This window comes from Vigna radiata, chromosome 9 (genome assembly GCF_000741045.1).
Source record: "Vigna radiata var. radiata cultivar VC1973A chromosome 9, Vradiata_ver6, whole genome shotgun sequence".
NCBI classification, from domain to species: domain Eukaryota; kingdom Viridiplantae; phylum Streptophyta; class Magnoliopsida; order Fabales; family Fabaceae; genus Vigna; species Vigna radiata.
This window is the reverse complement of record NC_028359.1, coordinates 6,765,058-6,787,149: the sequence shown is the minus strand read 5'-3', so window position 1 is coordinate 6,787,149 and position 22,092 is coordinate 6,765,058. Positions and strand designations below refer to the sequence as shown.

At 32.7% G+C, this 22,092-nt stretch overlaps 1 protein-coding gene across 1 annotated transcript; it reads left to right on the top strand.

The window, feature by feature from the left end:
• Window positions 1-10,873: 10,873 nt before the first annotated feature.
• LOC106774377 (cytochrome P450 72A15-like) lies at window positions 10,874-13,223 on the top strand. The gene is made up of 5 exons (XM_014661358.2): window positions 10,874-11,217; window positions 11,306-11,523; window positions 11,600-11,847; window positions 11,980-12,358; window positions 12,503-13,223. The coding sequence occupies exons 1-5, from the start codon at window positions 10,899-10,901 to the stop codon at window positions 12,926-12,928; spliced, it is 1,590 nt and encodes a 529-aa protein (XP_014516844.1). The 5' UTR covers window positions 10,874-10,898; the 3' UTR covers window positions 12,929-13,223.
• Window positions 13,224-22,092: the final 8,869 nt, after the last annotated feature.

Genomic DNA, 22,092 nt, shown 5'->3' with positions numbered 1-22,092 from the left:
AGTTTGTACGTTTCTTTTATACATATATATAGTTCATTTTGTTTATTTTTATGAAACTTATAATAATAAATTAGTTAATTTTTATGTGATTTTTCATGTGGTCCAATTTCTAATCAGTTACTGTCATATTATTGCAATGATTATTGTTATTAATTAATTATTAATGCTTTATCATCTCTTCTATTGCTTGTCATTAAATTATTATTTATTATTATTATTATTATTATTATTATTATTATTATTATTATTTTTGTAGTTACATTTGACAAAAATTAGTAGAAACTGAAAAAGGCACATAAAAATAAAAAAAATAGTTGAAAATATAAAATAATAAGGGTTTAAGTTCCTAATAAATTTAAAAACTTTTATTTCTAATTGAATCTTTAATAAATTTTTCTTGACAATTGAATACTTAATAAATTTTATATTTTCAATTGAGTTTTTGTAGTGCTTAATAAATTTATATTTTCAACAGTTTTTGTTATTAAAATTTTATGTTAATCGAGTCATGTGGTTGATGTAGTTTTTATCTATTATATCTTGGGTGTTTCACCCTACATTTCGAACATCTTATCTCTATTTCCAAAAATTCCATTTTTTGATTTTTTAACATTTCATTATGCATTTTCAACCTTTTAAAAATTTCGCTTAACTTTAATAAATATCTTTACATTTTTTTCTCTTTTTTATTAAAAACATTATGCACAACTTTAATATTAATTTAATTTAATTTAAAATTCAAATATTATTTAATGTAATTTATATTTTAATAAGTACTAAAATATGATTTTTTGGAGGTGTAGAGTGAGATGTTAGAGGTATAGAGTAAAACACTCTTATATCTTTGTTCGGAGGTTGCAACATGTTATTTTATTATCTATTGTATCTTTGTTTAGACGTTGCAAGATGTTATTTTATAGTTTTATAATTTTATGTGCTTTAGTGTGCTGTGTGGTGGCTTGTGCAACGGTGGTTTTCTCTCGTGTTCTAGAGAGATATAACCGGGAACCTAGTGTGCCTTGCAAGCTGGTGCGATGGTGATTCTGCTTTTGTGTCGCAGTGATGCTTCTTGGGTCTGGTGAGATGTGAAAGGTTGTAGTGTCAAATATGGATGAACCTGTGGATATTTGTTTTTCTAGTCTGTTGGTAGTGTTGCAGCGGAGACAACTATGTTGTTGCTGTTGTGCTTGTGGTTGTGGTTGAACACGTGTACATCGAGTGCTTTATTCTATAGGTTAAGCTGAGCATTGTTGTGGTGTTGGATTTACAAACCTTCTTATTTTAGGGACTCAAGTAGCTCTGACGAGAGAAGATATTATAAAAAATGAGATCTTCAAATTGCATGAGTTTGATTATCACTAAGTGTGGCATTCCAAAGGTTTTTAGAGGTGCTTTATCTAAAGAAATTACAAGTGATAAAGATTTCCCTTTTGAGACTAAAAAGCGTCTTGCGAAAAGTGATAAGGCAGAAATAAATGCTTTTCTTCAAAGCTTGATTCCATTAAGTATTAAGGCAAAGTAAATGTGAAAGAGTACATCATGGAGATATTGAATATTGCTTCAAAATTGAAGGCATCGAAACTTGAGTTATTGAAAGAATTACTTGTACACTTAGTTTTAATCTCTCTTCCTTTACAATTTAGATAGTTTAAGGTTTCATATAATTGTCAAAAAGAGAAATGGTCTCATAATGAGATCATTTTATATTGTGTACAAGAAGATGAGAGACTAAAGCAAGAAAAGACTGAAAATGCTTACTTAGCCAGTATCTCGAATGACAAAACGAAGAAAATTGAGAATCCTAAGAATGAAACTATTAAAGGTCCACTACAAAAAAAAAAAGTTTGATATGTGCTTCTTTTGTAATAAATTTTGACACATAAAGAAGGATTGTTCAAAACATTAAGCTTGATGTGCAATGAAAGGGTTGTCTAAGTTATCAGAAACCAATTGATTCTGAAAGATGGATTTATGTTGAAAATGACAAATTGATAGAGATGAAATTTATAGGATATTTTAGATTATTATTGTGTACTACCTTTTTGATACGCTGTTGTTAAAGACAAAGAAGAAGAATAACTCAAATCAATAATCAAAAGAAGAAAAATTCATGATTTCAACTTAACTTCATAATCCATAATGAAATTACAGTGCAATAGCTTTAGAAGCTAGCCCTCCATGAGTGGAGTAAAATACATGGTAAAATAAAAGTGAAAGAAGTGGTGGATGATGACTTCCAGTGGAAGGGTCCAAGAGAATGAATGAGTTCTCATTTCTGCCTCCCCTAGATCTCTTTATATAGGGTTTGATTGAGCGTGGACTTTGAATATTCTGTTGATAAGATCTTTTCCAAATAATTAAAAGATTTAGATAATTATAAAAATATTTACAAGATATTTTTTGTTGATATTTCAAGATTTAATTAATTATCTTTAAAATATCAACTGAAATGTCTCCTAAATTCCATTTACACCCTTCTTAATTTTCCAATATTGCGGGAAAGTCCAAAAATTTCCTTTCTTTACACTTTAGCCCTTTTCAAAATTGAAATTCAAACTTTAATTCTAGCTGCATCAACAAACATTAGACTATTCAAAATAATTTATGCAACTAAAAATCACATTTTAAGCCTCTTTAATTCATAAACTCGATAAAGCTAATTATCACAAATCTTATTCAAATCAATCATTTAAGCACAATTATTCCACTAAAATTTTGAAATTAAATCTAAAATGTGGGCATAAATATTCTGTTAGAAGTGGGTTTTAGGCCTAACTCAACCCCATAAAACCGGCTTGTAAGGTGAGGTCTGCACCCCACTTATATATTATAAATTGGCCTTATCTCTAGTCGATGTGGGACTTCCAACACACCCCCCTCACGCCGAGGTATATACATCTCGAGCGTGAGACTAGATATTAATGGGTGGTCCGATAACGGCCCAAATAACGGGTGGAACAATGTGCCCAATAAATATCGCTAGGATAGGCTATAACCATAGCTCTGATACCATGTTAGAAGTGGGTTCTAGGCCTAACTCAACCCCACAAAACCGGCTTGTAAGGTGAGGTTTGCACCTCACTTATATATTATAATTTGACCTTATCTCTAGTCGATGTGGGACTTCCAACACACCCCCTTCACGCCGAGGTATAGACATCTCGTGCATGATAGTAGAAATTGGGTGGTCTAATACTGGCCCGACAACGGGTGGAATAGAAAGAGAAATGCCCACTTAGAACTTGCTAGGATAGGCTCTAACCATAGCTCTGATACCATGTTAGAAAGTGGGTTTTAAAGTCATTTTTTAAAAGACTTTTTATTTGGATTTGAAAGATACTTTAGTTATATCGTTGTTTAGGTGGAATTTGATTTTTTTTTTTGTTTGGATATGTTAATTGTGTTTGTTTGGAAATAATAAATTTATATTGTCTTTAAATTCAAATGTTATTGGAACCAATTCACTTTTAGCTAATGATAATATATATATATATATATATATATATATATATATATATGCTTGATATGATAACTTCTCATATTGTATCCTTAAATAAAAAATTACATGGTACTAAGTGTAAAATTCACTTCATAAACCTTGTTATATATGTTGAATGCGTTAAAAGTACACATACCTATATAAAAACATTAAAAGCTATAAATTCTATGATTCCAAATTAAAGATATTTTTTTTGATACTGGAACAACCACATTCTTTAAGGATATTGAGTTTGGGGAAGAATAAGGTTAGAGAATGTCTTAAAGGAAGAATGGTGAAAATTCCAGAATCGATTCATATAATTGCTTATGATGAAGTAAGTTTAGAAAATCTAGCAAGTCCACAAACTCTACAAGAAAAAACTCAAGATCCTTAGAAACCTGTGCTTCATGAAGAGTATAAGTCTATGCAAAATAATAAGGTTTAAGAACTTGTCCCATGACTAGAAGGTATGAAACCCATTGGTAGTAAATGAATATTTAAGACCAATAGGGATCATAAAGCTAATGTGGAGAGGTATAAGGTTTATCTTGTAGTGAAGGGCTATACTGTAAAGAAAGGGATTGTGTTTTTAAAGAGACTTTATATCTAGTTTCATCGAAAGACTATTTTAGAACAATCATGACTCTTGTTGCACATTGATTCAAAGCTTCATCAAATGGATATCAAGATTACGTTTCTTAATGGCAACATTGACGAGAAAATTTATATGGTGTAACCATAAAACTTTGTATTAGGAAACCCAAAAATATGGTTTGTAAACTAACAAAATCCATTTTTAGGATAAAATGGACATCTCATCAATGATACCAAAAATTTCATCAAGTGATTCTCTCATTTGGTTTCAAGATGAATGTTCTTGATGATTGTGTGTGTTATAAATTAAGTGGGAGCAAGTATATTCTTGTCTTGAATGTTGATGACATACTTAAAGGTTTCAACATGAAGGATTGTAAATAAAGGATTCTCCAGTTGCTAAGGGAGACAAATTAAGTCTTAATCAATGCCTAAAAGGAAATTAGAGAACTCAGGAAATGCAAGATGCCAATATAGTTTAAGATCCACTCAGGTTACATTTTCATGCTATGGTGCGATTTCTTAGCCTAGTGCCAAGCATACCCTTAGGCTTCATCCACTATGGTTATAGAATTTGTAGCATGCTATGAGAAATCAAATCAAGGAATATGACTGACTTTTTGTCACAAGATTGCGCATTGTGGAAGGAATTGAAAGACAACTTAAGTTATACTGTAACAACAAATCAACTACATTGTATTCTAATAGTAATAGGAGCTCAAGCAAGTCAAAACACATTGACATTAAGTTCTTGATTATTAAAGAAAGGGTATAGAGTGGAACTTTAAGGGACAAACTTTATGATAGCAGATCCTCTTACTAAGGCTCTTATACCCAAGGTTTTTCATGAACATATTGCTCATAAGGCTGTTTTACATTTTGAGGAATATTTGGCTTAAGTGAGGTTTGTCACTTTTGTGTGTTTGTTCTATACATTGTCTTTTGAAAATATTTTGTTTTATAAATATATGATTTATTATTAAAAAATTACACTATATATATTAAGGTTATTATATTGATATCATTGAGATAAAGTAAGAATCAGTTAAAAATAGACATATACAAGTCAATTTCACGTCATTTTCATACGACATATTTCATGATGAGTCTACATCATTTGATTTTGTGAACATTACTGATCATTGTCATATTTAGTTATTATTGATGCAATAAAAAATACTTTAATTTTACATGAAGATGTAATCAATGGATAAAATATTTTGAATATGCTTTATATATATATATATATATATATATATATATATATATATATATATATATATATATATATATATTACAATGAATATAACTATATTTCTATGACACAAAACAGAAAAACACAAAAGGCATGTATTAGTTTAAGCATCAACCCATGTAATTTGCAGTCCACCCCACTGACTGTGAGGCACACCTAAGGCTTTCCAGACAGCCTTAGAGGCATCAACAATGTTGTTGGGACAAGGAGGTTGAAAATCATGGTCTTGATCACATCCCAATGCTAGAGTACCTACTCATGTTGTTAAACCATCCGGTGGAAAGTGCAACCACGATGCTGTTGAGATACAAACATTCATTTTCTATATCTTCTTTTTTTTCAATATGTTCTTTTGCTTGCTGCTTGGTGGCCAAAGGGATGGCTTTAGATGGTAATTTATAATGACTAATATATTAACTATTCATAACGATATTGTAGTAGTATTATAGCATTACAATTGTGAATACAAAGGTAGGATTTTTTCTCTATTTTATGTAATCTTGTGTTATTAAATTCAATTGCAGATGTTTGGCCTTCTAGTCATGCAACCAAAATTTAAAGAAACAAATTCCATATATTAAACGGTCGAAGAAAATGAATAGCATTCAACCTATTCCTGAAGTACTTCATATACAGAGGCTCAACGTTAATAATGATGATGGAACAATCTCTTTTATCTTTTATCTTAAAACCTGCCTTGGCTACCTTTTGTGTTGCACATGTTCCATTTCCAAAATAATAAAGAATTTAGATACAATGATCAATTTTGTAGCAGATTAGTAATGTTCATAGTGTAATTAAGGGGCCATTTAAGGAGATATGTTTCAGTTTTATATGTTGCAGCATGTTTTTAGTGAGTTTTTTTTTTTTTGTTGGTTAAGTATTGTGATTATAGGGGCCACATAAGTGTTTATTAATAAAAGTAGAGGCTTTAATATATATATATATATATATATATATATATATATATATATATATTCTTATTGATAAGAAAATGAAAATCACAAAAGTTAAAATAATTTAACTTATTTGAATTAAAAAATTTATTAGTAAATTTAATTTCAAAAATAATAAATCTTTCAATGTTCCATTGGGAATAAAGACAAACTCTAAACTCCAAATTTGAAGAAAAGCTATGGTGATCAAAGATGGGTGAAAGCAACAGAGGAATAGGTAAGGATAAAGTGAAGCTATGGTGATGTTTGATGATTCATAAGAGGTCAATTCTCAAAGAAAGTGGCTAGCTACATGTAATACTCTAAGAATGAGATAAGTCAATAATAGTCCAATAATTTAATATTCCATTACAAATTTTTAAGTGAATTTACATAGATGAAACACCTTATTTATAGTCTTAAAGATATTCTAAAATTGTAGAAATAAAGTTCTAAAAATCTTAACTTAACTTTCTTGAAGACAAAGATAAAAGTCATTTCTATCATGATATATAAAAATAAATATAAGATCAAATTAAATAACTTATTGTAATAAAATTTATAACAAATTATAAAATTTGAATTTTTTTAACAATCTTTTGTAAAATCATAATATATTTGACTTTTTTTTTATTAAAGTCGTGTAACTTGTTTCCGTAAAATTTATTAAAATAGGTGCAATAGCAATCACTGATCATCCTCAATGTGAGAATACAATTATTGTTATTAATTATTAATAAAGATTATTTAAATATTTAAATATTTCACATTCATTTAACACTATTTTTATTTATTTTTATTTTTTTCTTTTATAGAAAAAATACAAAACTTTTCAATTTTATGATCATTTATCCCTTATATCACAACTGTAAAAATGCTAATTAACTATTATTTTGGGCTTTTAACGTCTACACATGAACCGATGTCATTTCTGGTGACGTCAATGCGACGTTAGAAAAATAGTATAACTGATGTCTATCGTGACGTCAGTCACTGACAGGTCCGACGTCACTAAACATCGGTGTAGGGAAAAAATGGACGTTTAAAGACATTATATAGACGTTGGTCTTAGCAATAACCGACATCAAAGAGGCACTAAAGATTTCGAAAATGACACTGACTGACATCTAAGAGGTGCTATAGACGTCGGTGTGTACATTAACCATCGTCTAATACAGTGGTTGTGTTTTAGTGCAGTTTTGTTCCCATCTTTGGATAGCCTAGTAGCACAATCTCCTTTTGCTAGTTTCCCCCCAAAAAAAAAACCTTGCATCTTTTGAATTTCTTATGGATCTTTTCAACCCAAAACCGAACCTGGGTTCTTGCTTAGTTCCATTTTCATCCGCAAGAAGAAAAAATCACGGTGAAACGATAATTGGGCAACGACCAGGGTCGTTTTTAGGTTGAAATGATAAAAAGAAATTCAATAGACACCGTTTTTTTCTGGGAGGCAACTAGTAGAGGGAGAATGTGTTACTACGTTACCCCAAGAAAGGAAAAAAACTGCACTAAAACACAACACAAAGAAAACAAAATTTTAATCAGTTGAACCAGAAGATAATCGATGAAAGACTAAACAAAGTTTAAACGGTAAGCATAAAAAAAAAAACCACGCACTTGGGATGCCGCAAGAGAGAAAAAGAAGAAGAGGTAGAGAGAAAAAGAAGAGGTGTCGCAAGCGAGAAAAGGAAGAGGCCGCACGAGAAAATGGAGAAGAGGAAGACGATATCAGAAACTGAATGTCGCGAAGAGTTTGCAGTTGCATTTAAAATGAAATTGGGCGTTGTTTGCTCAAGACACCGACGTCTATATTGACATAGACGTCAGTTATCTCACTAATATGACGTCCAAGTTAACATTTTATCTGACCTTTTGAATACCATTAGACGTCGATGTATAGGGGAGCTGACATCTAGAAAGCTGAAACGATTGACGTTTGATTTCCTGTCAAGGATGTTGACGACAATTGTCATGGGGCGCCAACGTCTATAATGATGAACATAATTACTTGCAGGCACATAGACGTTGGTGCCCCTGCGACCCGACGTCTATGTCCCTCGAGTTGAAGATTTTTTGTCTTCCCGCCTTCCATTCAGGCCATATACGTCGCCTTTTGACTACGCGATGTCTAAGCGTCTGGGTATTAGGTAAAAAGCATTAATTGCAACCCCATATCCGCAGTTAACAACTTGGTTCAAACTACATACGAATAATACAGGTTATATACGGATATATCCGTGGGTAATTTTCCCGCCACCACGCGCCAACTTTATATACGGATTTTTCCGCATATAAAAATCCTAATATATAATAACCGTATATAACCCCTTTTCTATTATCCATATATAATTTTCGTATATAAAACTTAATTTATATACAAATTTAATTCCGTCTATAATGTTCCGTATTTAATTCCATTATTTCTTGTAATGGATAAGCCTATCCTTAATTACGAGTTCATACAATTCCTAGCATCCTTAATAATTCATTCTGAATCACAAAAGTGTATATGCAACCAACCCTCATATTCCTATGTCTAGGCAATACTAACTTTGGGAGAATTTCCCTAGTTCTAGATTTTCCCGTACGTGTCCATATAGACAAAATCAATGATCATGCGATTGAATGAGTTAAACAATCCATGCATAGAGTGTAGAAGAAAAACCCTAACAATTAATGAAAGAAAGCATATATAATATAAATCAATTCAATACATGAGAGTTTCAAAGGATTACATCATTTTCCCAACAACAATGGAAGTTTAGTTTACCATAGACATGGTGAAACTAGATGAAAATATGGAAAATAATGAAAGATAGAACCCTAAAAGTTGAAGATCGGAGCTTCCACATTCAAAATCGGCCTCCTAGGGGTGAAAATAGTGTTTCTGCGCCTCTTTGTGTTAAAAGATACCCTCTATGGTCCTCCAAACCTTTATATAGTTTATAGAAAATAGCAGAAACTGGCCCAGGCCCACGTTGTCAGCACTCAGCACTAAAAATGACGCTCAGAGGTAGGCGCGACACTTAAAATGACACTTAGTAGTGGCGCTCAGGCGTGAGACAGGAAGCTTTGGCGCTCAGCAGTGGCGCCCAGGCGTGAGAATGTGGAAATTGGCGCTCAGCGTCCCAGAATGATGCTCAGTGCTGCTTGCGGTTCTTTTATATGTTACTTTTCCAACTTTTCTTGACTCCAACTCCTTGTTACTTCAACTTCTTCATCCAATTCATCTTAATTCCTGTTAAAACAAGGAAAACCAATAATACCACCTTCAACTCTCTTATTCTCACAACTTAAGCAAAAACATGATTTCAAACTAATTTCTAAGTCATAAAGAGTGTTTTTAATATCAAAACTAAATATAAAAATAATGGTATTTCAACTATTATCACCTCTTTTCATAAACTTTCCACTCTCTAACATAAACATGTGAAAACCCACCAATTTTAACTGATATAGTTTACTTAAATTATGCATATTAATACTATATTTTTTAGTATTCCTTTTTGTTACTTAAACTTTTGACTTCATATAATTATACCATGAGTAAGGTTAAGGTCAAAATAGGTAGTGCTCAATACTTCTTTTTGATTTATTTATTTGTGTCGTGCTCCTTTAACTTGTCTTTTGTTATATTTAATTAATATTGTAGAGTTTTTACTGATGAGTTAGAATACTTTCTTATAATGTTTCTGGACAATATTTTGCTTCTAAAAATAAAAACACAATCTCAAAAATATCATTGACATGCAAAATATATATATATATATATATATATATATATATATATATATATATTAAAAATGTTTTTAGTGAGTTTTTTTTGTTGGTTAATATTGTGATTAAGGGGCCACATAAGTGTTTATTGTAAATAAAAATAGAGGCTTTAATATATATATATATATATATATAGACAAAAGTTAAAATAATTTTTTAAAATATTTATACGTGAATTTAATTTCAAAAATAATAAATCATTCAAAACATGAAGAAAAGTTATGGTAATCGAAGATAGGTGAAAGCATCAGAGGAATAGGTAAGAATAGATCTAGGTTTGGTGTTTAAAGTGAAGTTATGGTGATGTTTGATGACTCTTGAGAAGTCAATTATCAAAGAAGGTGACAAGAGAAAATCACGTGTAATGAGATAAGGTAAAAATAGTTGAATAATATAGTAGCGTTTCATTACAAATCTATGAGTGAATTTACATGTGTGAAACACCTTACTTATAGTCTTAAGGATGTTTTAAAATCTATGAGTAAAATTTACTAAAATAGTTGTAATGAACAATCGGTGACCATCCTCAATAAATGATATGAATAATGGTATGACACATTTAAATTTTTGACATTTATTTTGATAAACTCTTATTTTATTTTTTATTTTCTTCTTTCATAAAAAAAAAATAGAAAGTTTTATATGATCGTTGAACCCTTATATGATATATAAATAATGGAAAAGTATGTTTAGTACCACAATTCGATGTGAGACCTCTTCTCAATAATTATATTATATTATAATAACATGCAAAGTTCCACGTGGGACAATTTTTACGTTTTTATTTCTCGAAGACTTGACTGTTTTCCATTATATTATCTCTGAGCTTGCCACACACAAACTCAGTACTACAGAAATGGTGACTATGGGAGCTTTAGCAATATCATCTCTTAATTTGAACCCATCAACATGTGACGTCATCGTTACTTTGATTGCGACGGTGCTGATATGGTGGTTCTGGAATGCTCTCAACTGGGTGTGGCTGAGACCTAAGAGAATAGAGAGGCGTCTGAAGGAGCAAGGTATCCAAGGCAATTCCTACCGTCCCTTAATCGGAGATATCAGAGATATGGTTAAAATGGTCAAGGAAGTCAAATCCAAACCCATGGATCCTCATTCTAATGACATTGCTCCTCGTGTATTGCCTTATGTCGTTCACACCATCGCTAAATACGGTCCATTCTCGTATCACTCTTTTCTGTTTTTTTTATCCGACAATCTTATTACTCTCGAAAATGGAAGCTAAACTGATCAACTCTACAGGTAAGAATTCATTTATGTGGCTTGGACCACGACCAAGACTATTCGTATTGGATCCAGAAAAAATCAAAGAAATGGCTACAAAAGTTTATGACTTTCAAAAGCCCGACACAAGTCCACTTTTCAAGCTCCTGGCTTCAGGATTTGCAAATTATGACGGTGACAAGTGGGCTAAACACAGAAAGATAGTGAGTCCGGCATTCAATGTAGAGAGATTGAAGGTTAGTTTCTGGTTTATGTTCACTTTATTATGTGAAGGTTAAGGTTGTGTTTATGATTGGTGAAAAATTGATACAGGTTTTAATACCGATATTTTGCGAGAGTTGCGATTTGTTGATCTCGCAATTGGAGAGTGTGTTATCTTCGTCCAATGGGTCGAGTGAGTTAGATTTATGGCCATTCGTTCAAAACGTGTCAAGCGACGTCCTTACTCGTGCAGGCTTTGGAAGCAGCTACCAAGAAGGAAAAAGAGTATTCGAACTTCAAAGGGAAATGCTTCAACTTACAATGACGCTTTTTAAGTTTGCTTTCATCCCAGGTTACAGGTAATACTACATTTACCAACTCTGTGACACGTTCATGGAATTTCACATGATAACAATTTTTTATAACAATCTTCTAAAAAATAAGGTAGGAAAGGTTCAAATGAGTGTAATTTTGTTTTTTGCATGTGATAGGTTTCTGCCAACACATACCAATAGGAGGATGAAAGCAATTGACAACGAAATAAGAGCATCACTTATGAAAATCATCAACCGAAGATTGAAAGCAATGAAAACAGGGGAGCCCACAAACAATGACTTGTTAGGCATACTCTTAGAATCAAATTACAAAGAATCTGAAAAAAATACTGGTGGAGGAATGAGTTTAAGAGAAGTAGTTGAAGAAGTGAAGCTATTCTACTTAGCAGGACAGGAAGCAAATGCAGAGTTACTAGTCTGGACTCTGTTATTATTAAGCAAGCATCCTGATTGGCAAGCAAAGGCCAGGAAAGAGGTTTTTCAGGTCTTTGGTATTGAAAAACCAGATTATGAAAGGCTTGGACAGCTTAAAGTTGTAAGCTATTTTATAACCACACACGATAATATTACATCATTAATTTAAAACCTATTCAACACGGTTTTATGTTAAACGATTAAGAGATATATTTTTATTCTATTTTAAGAGATAACATCTTTTACTATCTATTGTATCGAATAGGTGTCAATGATTCTACAGGAGAGTCTGAGATTATATTCACCTGCGGTTATGATCGCTCGGTATCTTCGTAAAGATACAAAACTTGGAGAGCTGACAATTCCTGCAGGAGTGGAGCTTGTAGTGCCTGTGTCAATAATACATCAGGAAAAGGAGTATTGGGGAGATGATGCAGGAGAGTTCAATCCAGAAAGATTCTCAGAAGGTGTTTCAAAAGCAACAAAAGGGAAGCTTTCATACTTGCCATTTGGATGGGGTCCTCGTCTCTGCATAGGACAAAACTTTGGTTTGTTAGAAGCAAAAGTAGCAGTGTCAATGATCCTGCAGCGTTTCTCCCTCGAGTTTTCTCCCTCTTATACTCATGCCCCCTCCTTTATTATTACTCTGCAGCCTGAGCGTGGGGTTCATATCATTTTACACAAACTGTAGAATGCACCTATGGCCAAGTACAATATAGTAAAAAATAAATAAAACAAATCAGGCTTCTTTAAAGCTTGCATGCTTTCTTAAGGAGCCTGTGATGTTAATTAGCCATTTCTGGAAGTTTTTCATGTTTTTGTTATGAATCTTTATTTAAAATCTACTTTAAGATCAAGTCATGATTGTTAGATTCAAGATAGTCATGATTGTTAGATTCAAGATAGTTATGAGTGTTTTTTTTTTAAACATGAGTTAGTATTGCTTTAACGACAATCTCGAAGTTAATCAGATGATATTGGCATAATGTGGTTGCAAAACAGTAATACAATGACACGCCTACATGTAATCTACATTCATATGACACGGTCCACATGTAATCTACATTCATATGACACGGTCCAGCTCAGTCTTTTGAAAAAAAAAAATGCACAGCAGTGGATGAGGGTAAAATTGGAAAAAGTTGAATTTGGAAAATGTTATTCTTTCGCTCCTCATTATCAAATCCATTTAGGTTTTCTTTGTCAAGCATTCTTCTCCATCTGTGTGCTTCTGATTTTTGCTTCTTATGTTGATGGAAACCCATTTAGGGCATTCCATTCAAAGAAGTAGCAACTCAAGCTAAGACTAAGAAAGGGAAGTTNAANAANGACTTTCTAAAACTTTCTTGACTTTCTTTCTCTAAGTCTTAGAAGGATTAACTAAAACATGTTTACTTTGTTTTGTAGGGCCTAAATAAAGCTTGGAGACTTTGATTGAGCCATCCAAGAAGTAGGACCAATAAAAGGAGGTGGTGGAGCCCAAGAGGAATGGGAATTGTTCACGGAAATACCAAAGCCATATGCGCCCAGCCAAAACCCNAAAATGGCCCAACGTTGGATGAAAGCATGCTTCCCCACGTGAGTAGCTGACCTGGAGCACGACATGGGACTTGTTGGAGAGATTTGGCGCTTCTTCTAGGCATTCCATTTGAAATTAGGAGGGATTTGATTTCAGAAAAGAGGCCCATCTTCACCTATAAATAAGAGGGCCTCCCCTTTGTATGAAATCACTTTAGAGCTTGAGTGTTATACTACAAGAAAATGAATTTCCAGCTTCCTTTGCTCTTGAGTCACCAATTCTCTTCACTTTCTCTACCCTTTCCTCTAGCTTCCTTCCATAGTGGGAAAACCTTATGAGCTGAGGGGATAACACACACACTCCTTCCATTTCACTAAACAGAAACACCATTGCATTCATCCATATCCACTGCATCAACATCATTGTCCGCTGCAACACTCTGTCTGACGCTTGCTTGTTGTTTGGAGTTGTTTCACCTTGATTCCAGACCTTGGCCAGCTTCCATCAAGTGGTATCAGAGTTGTGGTTGTCCATGCTCCCATAGCTAAGTCATTTTCTCCATCTCTTAATTCAATTCTGTTTTTTATTTTTAATTCCTGTCATGTGCCTTTCAGATCTCTGTTTTGGTGTTCTTTTAATTATGTTTTGTGCTTAATTCAGTGTTTACAGTGCTAATTTCGTGTTTCCAGTGTGTGAACATGTTTATCTTTCATTTTAATCGGTGAAACTTCATTGCTTATACCTCTTCCAACTTTATTTCATTCTAGTTTGTCAAGTCATGTGCTCAAAATTCTGATGCAGTTTTTAATTCTGTTATCTTTAGTTTTCGGTTCTGCTGGTTTACGTTGGTTGTTTTCTTGAGTTTGGAGAGCTAAATAAGCTGTATATATACCAATTAAGGCAATGAAGACTTGATCCAGCCTTGGTAATACAAGCTAAAGTTCCAAACATCAAATCTGGTTTTGTTGCTGTTTGAAAATCTGATACAACAATTTTGATTTGGCATTTGAGTTTCAAAAATTGTTTTCATTGATTTCTTTGATTCTAAAGCTTGGTACAACATTGTTTAATCTTTTTGAATGTGTCTTAAGGTGTAGCAAACCAGAATAAGTAATGAAATGCAATATGCATAGCTTGGTTGCTTAAAACCCTTAAGTCATTCATTGATCCAATTTGTTGTCCAGCTATTCACCGTGCTGTCATCTCTTATTTGGTATATTTTTGAGTTTGGTCACACTAAGCATCTCAATACTAGCTTAGTTCAGTAAATTACAATTTCTAGAGTCTTTTCCTTTGCTGTCCAGTACTTGAATCACATGGAAAACTGATTTTGATGGTGATTTAATGCATTTTACTGCATAAATTGGTACAGTAGTAGTGAAATTTCGAAATATGTTATTCCTCTGTTGTTTCACAGTTTGGACAAGTTTAAATTGATGGTTTACAGCTGCTAGCACTGTTCATTTGGTTAAAACATGTCTTATATGCATATTTGCATTTGAAACCATCAATTTTTGGGTTAAAATGGAAGTTGAATGATGATTTTGAATTGTCAACAGTTTATAAGTTGTTTCAGAGTTTAAACACATTCAAAATCATCAATCAAAGTTGCTTGAACTGTTAGTTGTGAGTTTAAAACAATTCCACATGAAATTGGACATCAAACCACCAAAATCAACCCATTTTTCTGGTGCAGTCACGGGTTGCAGCTGCTGTTTGGTATTTTTCTGTGCAAATTTCATTTTGGATTGCAGCAAGAGCTGGTTCAATGCTTAAAAATGAAAATAAATGATTGAAAAAAGTAATATCAAGTGTTAGAAAGCTTATAGAACCGTGCAATCCAGATTACAAGCCCTGAAATTCAAAATCTCAAAATCTGAAATTCTTTGGGGCATTTCATCAAACACTTTTGGAAATTTATCAAATAGTTTGGCTGGTTGCATTTGTGAACTGCGTTTTTTATTTTTCTTGCTTTCTTCATCTATTCTAGTGCCTTTGTTAGGTTCCTGTTGCGTGCTAGCTTTTACTGAGTGTTGTTCCAATTGAGTTCATCAATTTCTTTAGCCTCTAAGCTTGTCCACTTGTGACTCACCTCTTCTTCCTGGGAGCTACTTGGAATATTTTTACCTTTAGAATCTTTGTAGAAGTTTTTCACCAAAAACAAAGAGAGTTTGTGAAAACATTTTCCACTCAATACTTGTCATGTCTTTGAAAACTTTGTGAAATTTTTTCCTACTTGACTAGAATGAGTCAATCAAGTGTCCAAGGGAGTATGAAATTTAGTAGTAAGGGCTCACAACTAAGAGAAGAATTTGAACAAAAGTTTCAACAAAGAGAAATAGAAATGAGTGAGCTTAGAGACTTGTTTGCCCAATACATGAAAAATCAAAATGAGGATGAGCAAAAAGAAAGAAGGAAGGATGAAAGGTACAATCAAGCTAGGAAAGATATTCCATTCTTTGGTAAGGACATTAGTGCTTTAACATATCTAGCTTGGGAAAAAGAAATTGATAAGATGCATCCTTCCCTTATTAACAAAAGTGAGTCTAGAGCCTATGGTTCTATTTTTCTTTCTAGAGAGAGTGAATCTCATGTTCTTAGTATATATCTCTCTAGGTTTGAAGAGCATGCAAGATAATGGTGGAATGAGAGACAATATAGTGTTAAGAAAGGTAGAAAATCCTCCATTCATGATTGGTATGAACTAAGAGCTTGCATGAGAAGAAATTTTGTTCCTCTTTCAGCCAAGAAAGACCTAGAATTAATGGGACACCTCATTCAAGAGGGAAAAACATTTATGAAAGGTCTAGATGGTTTCTCTCGTAGGGAAATTGAATTTAAAGAAAAACTTAAGAAACTCTTGGATAAGAGAAGAAAGAGAGAGACTAGAAGGAGAGAAGAGGAATTGAGAGAAAAAAGAGAAGAAGATGAGAGAAGAAAGGAAGAAGAGAGAAAAGAAGAGAAGAGAGAAGAAAGAAAGAAGAGAGAAAAGAAGAGAAGAGAGAAGAAGATGAGAGAAGAAAGAAAGAAGAGAGAAGAAAGGAAGAAGAAAGAAAAGAAGAAGAAAAAGAGAGAAGAGAAAAGAGAGAAAAGAAGAAATTGCTACTGATAGCAAATTCAACTTCTCCAAACATCATGGAACCCAAAAAGGAAGGTTCCCAATTCCTTAATTCTTTCCTATTCAGTTTTAAATCTTTAAATGTTAACTTCTACCTTCAAATTGCCATACCATTTCCTATTATACTACCTTTTTCAAAATATGNCAATTTAAATCTTGAGTTATTGTTNTCCTTGAAGATACAAGAAACTCAAGATAAAAGAAAAGTTACTTATGAATTAGGACTTTCAAATTCTCTTAAAACTATAAATCAAAGTCCTTATTCTAAAGTTACTTCCATAAAAAAAATTATTTCTTGGATTTATACTAATTGGAGATATATTTGATGCTTATTGTAGATATGTTTTTGATCCAGGAGGAAAGTAACAAACCAAAGTTGTGCTTCTTTTTACCTTCCGATTTGAGGACAAATCGTTTTTCAANAGGGAGGGTATGATGGAAACCCATTTAGGGCATTCCATAATGGGAAGGCCTTCTGAGCTGAGGGGATAACACACATACTCCTTCTATTTCACTAAACAGAAACACCACTGCATTCATCCATATCCACTGCATCAACATCATTGTCTGCTGCAACACTTTGTCTGACGCTTGCTTGCTGTTTGGAGTTGTTTCACCTTGATTCCAGACCTTGGCCAGCTTCCATCATATGTGCTTCAATCGGTACTTCAAGCGGTGCTTCCATCTCTGGTGTCGTTCTCAATCTTGTCTTTCGATTGTGAGTTTGAGGTAGGTGTTTTGTTTTTTTATCTCTAGTAAGTGGGGGTGGGTTATTGTATTTTGATTTCGCGTTTCGCTTTTGAAGTACATTATGGTTGCGCTTTGATTTCGCGTTTCGCTTTTGAGGTTGGGTATTAATATTTGAAATTGTTATGAACTAGAACATTAGAGTATGCTCTATTGGGTTACATGTTTGAATGAAAACTATTTTGTTGGTCTAGAAATGTTATGACGCTAATTAGAGCGAATATGGGTTATATGGATTAGTCATGTCAAAGAATGTAAATTTCATGATCCGTGTCAAAGAATTATTATGCTTAAGAATAACAAATTAAAGCTAAGATTTTTAGGGAGAGAGAAAGAAAAAAAAGACATGGTGAGACACCTAGATGGAAATAAGGGAAAAAGGGATGATAGAAACTCACATGGGTTTTGAGCTGGAGTGCTGATCATGATGCTTTTTGCATGAATGTTTTGCACACACAAGAGAGAGAGAAAAAGAGATGGGTGGGGATGCTTGATAAGCAAGACAAAGCTGTGTGTACTTGATGGACCACCACTGTGACACTCGGGCACTGACGAGGGCGGGGAGTGATCGCCGGTGCAAGAGGCATGGTGCAGGGGGCACGGACAAGGAGCGGCTCTTGGCAGGCTTCCAATGGAAGGGGTACATGGAAGAATCGAACATACACCGGAATGAGAGGGATCTAGAGACTGTATAGGTATGGGACTATACGGTTGAAGGATAACTTAAAGGAATTGATTTGGCTACTCATATCAACAAATGCATTTGCTTTTCGGTAGCCTAACTCATAAGAACTCCATGGTTAAGCGCGTTACAACCACCTCTTCTAATTACTATATTAAATCATATTCTTTCACAAAACACACACACATATATACCAGAAGCACCAAATAGTTTACACCTATAGTAAAATAAAAGTAAAGCTTAATTTACATGCAATTGAAGATATAAAAGAACTTTGACAATATGAGTAAATATGAAAATCATGTTTGAAATGAGTATCATAAGATAGTACTATTATTTTCCCTTTATTCTGGTGGTAAACTCTTTAATCTACTAGTGCTATTATTATGCAGTATGTTTTGATTTTGGTGTGTAATTTGAGGTTGTGTTATGAAATTATGAATTTGACATATAGAAGAAGTAGAAGAGGGGTCCAGCATGGAAATCTTATGCTCTCATAAAGTATGTTAATCAGATGATGGCTAGGTTTCACGTTTATAATACATTGTTTGGAGCAGTCAAGAGGAAAATGATGGAGGGTCCCAAATGATGTTTACGGTGTAGATAGATGGCCATGATTGCTCCTTTGTCTCCTGTTTTTACTTTTGTTTTTCTATTTTTCTTTCTTTTAGCTTTGCTTTTCTTTCATGGAGCTCAACATCACATTTTTTTGCCTAAATTTCTTAGACAGACACACACACCTAAGGAATATATCCTATCTTCACTCTGTATAGACAAATTTGGACCAAACACAACACAACACCCCAGAAAAACTCAAACATGTTTCTATTTTTTAAAAAATAATACACCCTTGGTACTTTCATTAACATTGATGAAAAGAAGAAGAAGAAAATGAAATTGTTTTGATTATCCATTTAAGTTGACCTTGGAGGAAGTAATAGAAGTAGCCCACATTGTAACACAATCCTTTGTTTGCTCTGCATGAGTCATACATATAAATATTCCATTGTTTAATAATGTTTCTTCACCTATAAAATGTTTCTTCAAGGAACATCAAATCTTATAGTAATAATAATAATAATTATCATTATTATAATATATGTAATAGAAAAAGAAGTGTTATACACACAAAAAATATTTCGAATACTCTTTTTCTGCATTAAGAATATAGTACATTAGTATAATTCTTAATACTAGGTTATGTATATTCTCGAGTGCAAATTAACGAATATTTAGCATTGTTGCAGCAACAAGGACCTCTTGTTTACAAAAACAATGCAATTATAAACTAAATAAAGCATTAATTAGAATGTGAATCTTATTATGCTAGAATAGAAGTTGTAAAAAAGTCTTAAACCAATGCTAGTATTCATATATTAAAAGTACTGATAACATGGAAATTGTTCATTTTGGATTCCCTTGGTCACAAAAGGCGGTCCAGAAAAAAATTTGACAAGGCTATGGTAAGACAAATTTTGTTGTACTCTTTTTCTTTTAAGTGAACTTTACTTTTAAAAGATAACATTTACAATAGTATTTTATGTGTTGAATATCAATTTCTAAGGTTGCCACTTGGCAATACGATTGACTTAGAGTCAAACTGTAAGGAGCAGGAGTTGAATGTGATTGAAGAAGATTTGCCTGTACAACCAAATATGTTAGTGAAATTGTCCATGGTCAATTTATTGGGCTCCATCATATAACCACTTGTTTCTAATATTTGTTTGATGTGTGGGTATGATTGTGGTATCTTGGTGATTAAATATATGGAGTTATGGGACCACACACCAAAATTTGATGGGAATAAAATGCCTGATTACACAACAGCTTGTATTATTTATGTATATGGTTATTTTAATATGATTTATGATAAAAGGTTTTCAATTGTAATATTTAACAAGAGTATTGTTATTGCAGGAACAATTACAAGTTGTGCGACAACAAATGGTTTGTCAGTGGGTATTACACGAAGATAATGTTCATCAGAGTATGGTATTGAAGAAATGTGGGATGGTTTAGGCATTGATTAAGTCATGAAGTAGGACAACATCACTATGTTGAATACATTGAAGTAAGGGAACAATTAATGTACATATTGAATACAATGTTCACGAAATACGAGTGATTAGGACAGGATAAATTGGGCAATCAAATGTGCTTTACTGGCTATTCTTCCCAACTTTTTTGATGTTGATATGCTGAATACTTTGTTGTCTATATTTCTGTCAAAGGGAAAGTTGAGCTTGGCTTGCAAATTATTTAAGATTTTCAGATATAACCACATACGGCTAAGGAAATAAAACACTTACTGCACCAAAAGAAGTGGCCATTGGGATTGAATAAAACACTTTTATTTTTTTACAAAACGCAGTTCAAATATAACCATATACAGCTTAGGAGATAACCACTTGTTGTACCAAAAAATATGTGGTCATTGGGATTGAATAAAACCACTTTTATTGTTGTACAAAACACCTTACTAAAGTAACCACATAGGACTTAGGAGATAATCACTTACTGCACCAAAAGATATGTAGTCATTGGGATTGAATTAAACACTTTTATTGTTGTACAAAACACAGTTCAGATATAACCACATACGGCTTGGGAGATAACCACTTACTGCACCAACAGATATGTGGTCATTGGGATTGAATTAAACACTTTTATTGTTGTACAAAACACAGTTCAGATATAACCATATACGACTTAGGTAATAACCACTTACTGCACCAAAAAAAAGTGGTAAGGTATAACCACATACGGCTTAGGAGATGACCACTTACTGCACCAAGAGATATGTGGTCATTGGAATTGAATTAAACACTTTTATTGTTGTACAAAACATAGTTCAGATATAACCACACACGGCTAAGGAAATAACCACTTACTGCACCAAAAAAAGTGGTCATTGGGATTGAATAAAAACTTTTATTTTTGTACAAAACACACTTCAGATATAACCACATACGACTTAGGAGATAACCACTTACTGCACCAAGAGATATGTGGTCATTGAGATTGAATTAAACAAAAAGTCTTTTATGAAATCCATTTTTCACTCACTTGTGCCATATGTCTTGCATGAGTGTTTTACTGCTGATAATTATTTCCTTTAATCATTATAATTCTTTATTAACCATTTTGTCAATTATACATAAGTAATGTATTATATAAGCACATAGTGAACAAGGTATAAGCAGTTACTGCACAAAATTGTCAATTTCTTTTTATATCACAACAACATCATATAAAACTTAGAACATAACATACATTACATTACCACTTAATGCAGCAACACATTCATGAAGCTGACTTTTGTACTTCACTAATTGTAGTACATAACAAAGCCTTGTAAACGCGTACAATAATCGAAACTGACAATAACGATTAAACTAAAATTCAAATAAGCAAACTATGAAAGTCCTCAATTTGTTCCACTTTTAATTATTCTTGTTAGCTCCATTGCCTTTAGGTTTGTCATTGTGAACAGGTGGAATCAATTTGCTAAGGATGTCATCAACGAAACGTGTTGGAAGCTTGCTAGTAACAATTGATATTGAGAAACGAAGTAGTTCAGTAGTTGGACGCCTAATATCACTTGCAAAAACCTGCACATACAAAGAGTATCATTCAAAGTGGTAAAAAAAGTTTACAACCAATATACAACAACACAATTACCATACATAATCAATTTATAAATTGCCATAATAATTAATTCTAGAATCACGATTTTTTATTAACTAATCAATCAAAAGTTTTATATAGATAATACACATATCAAACTCA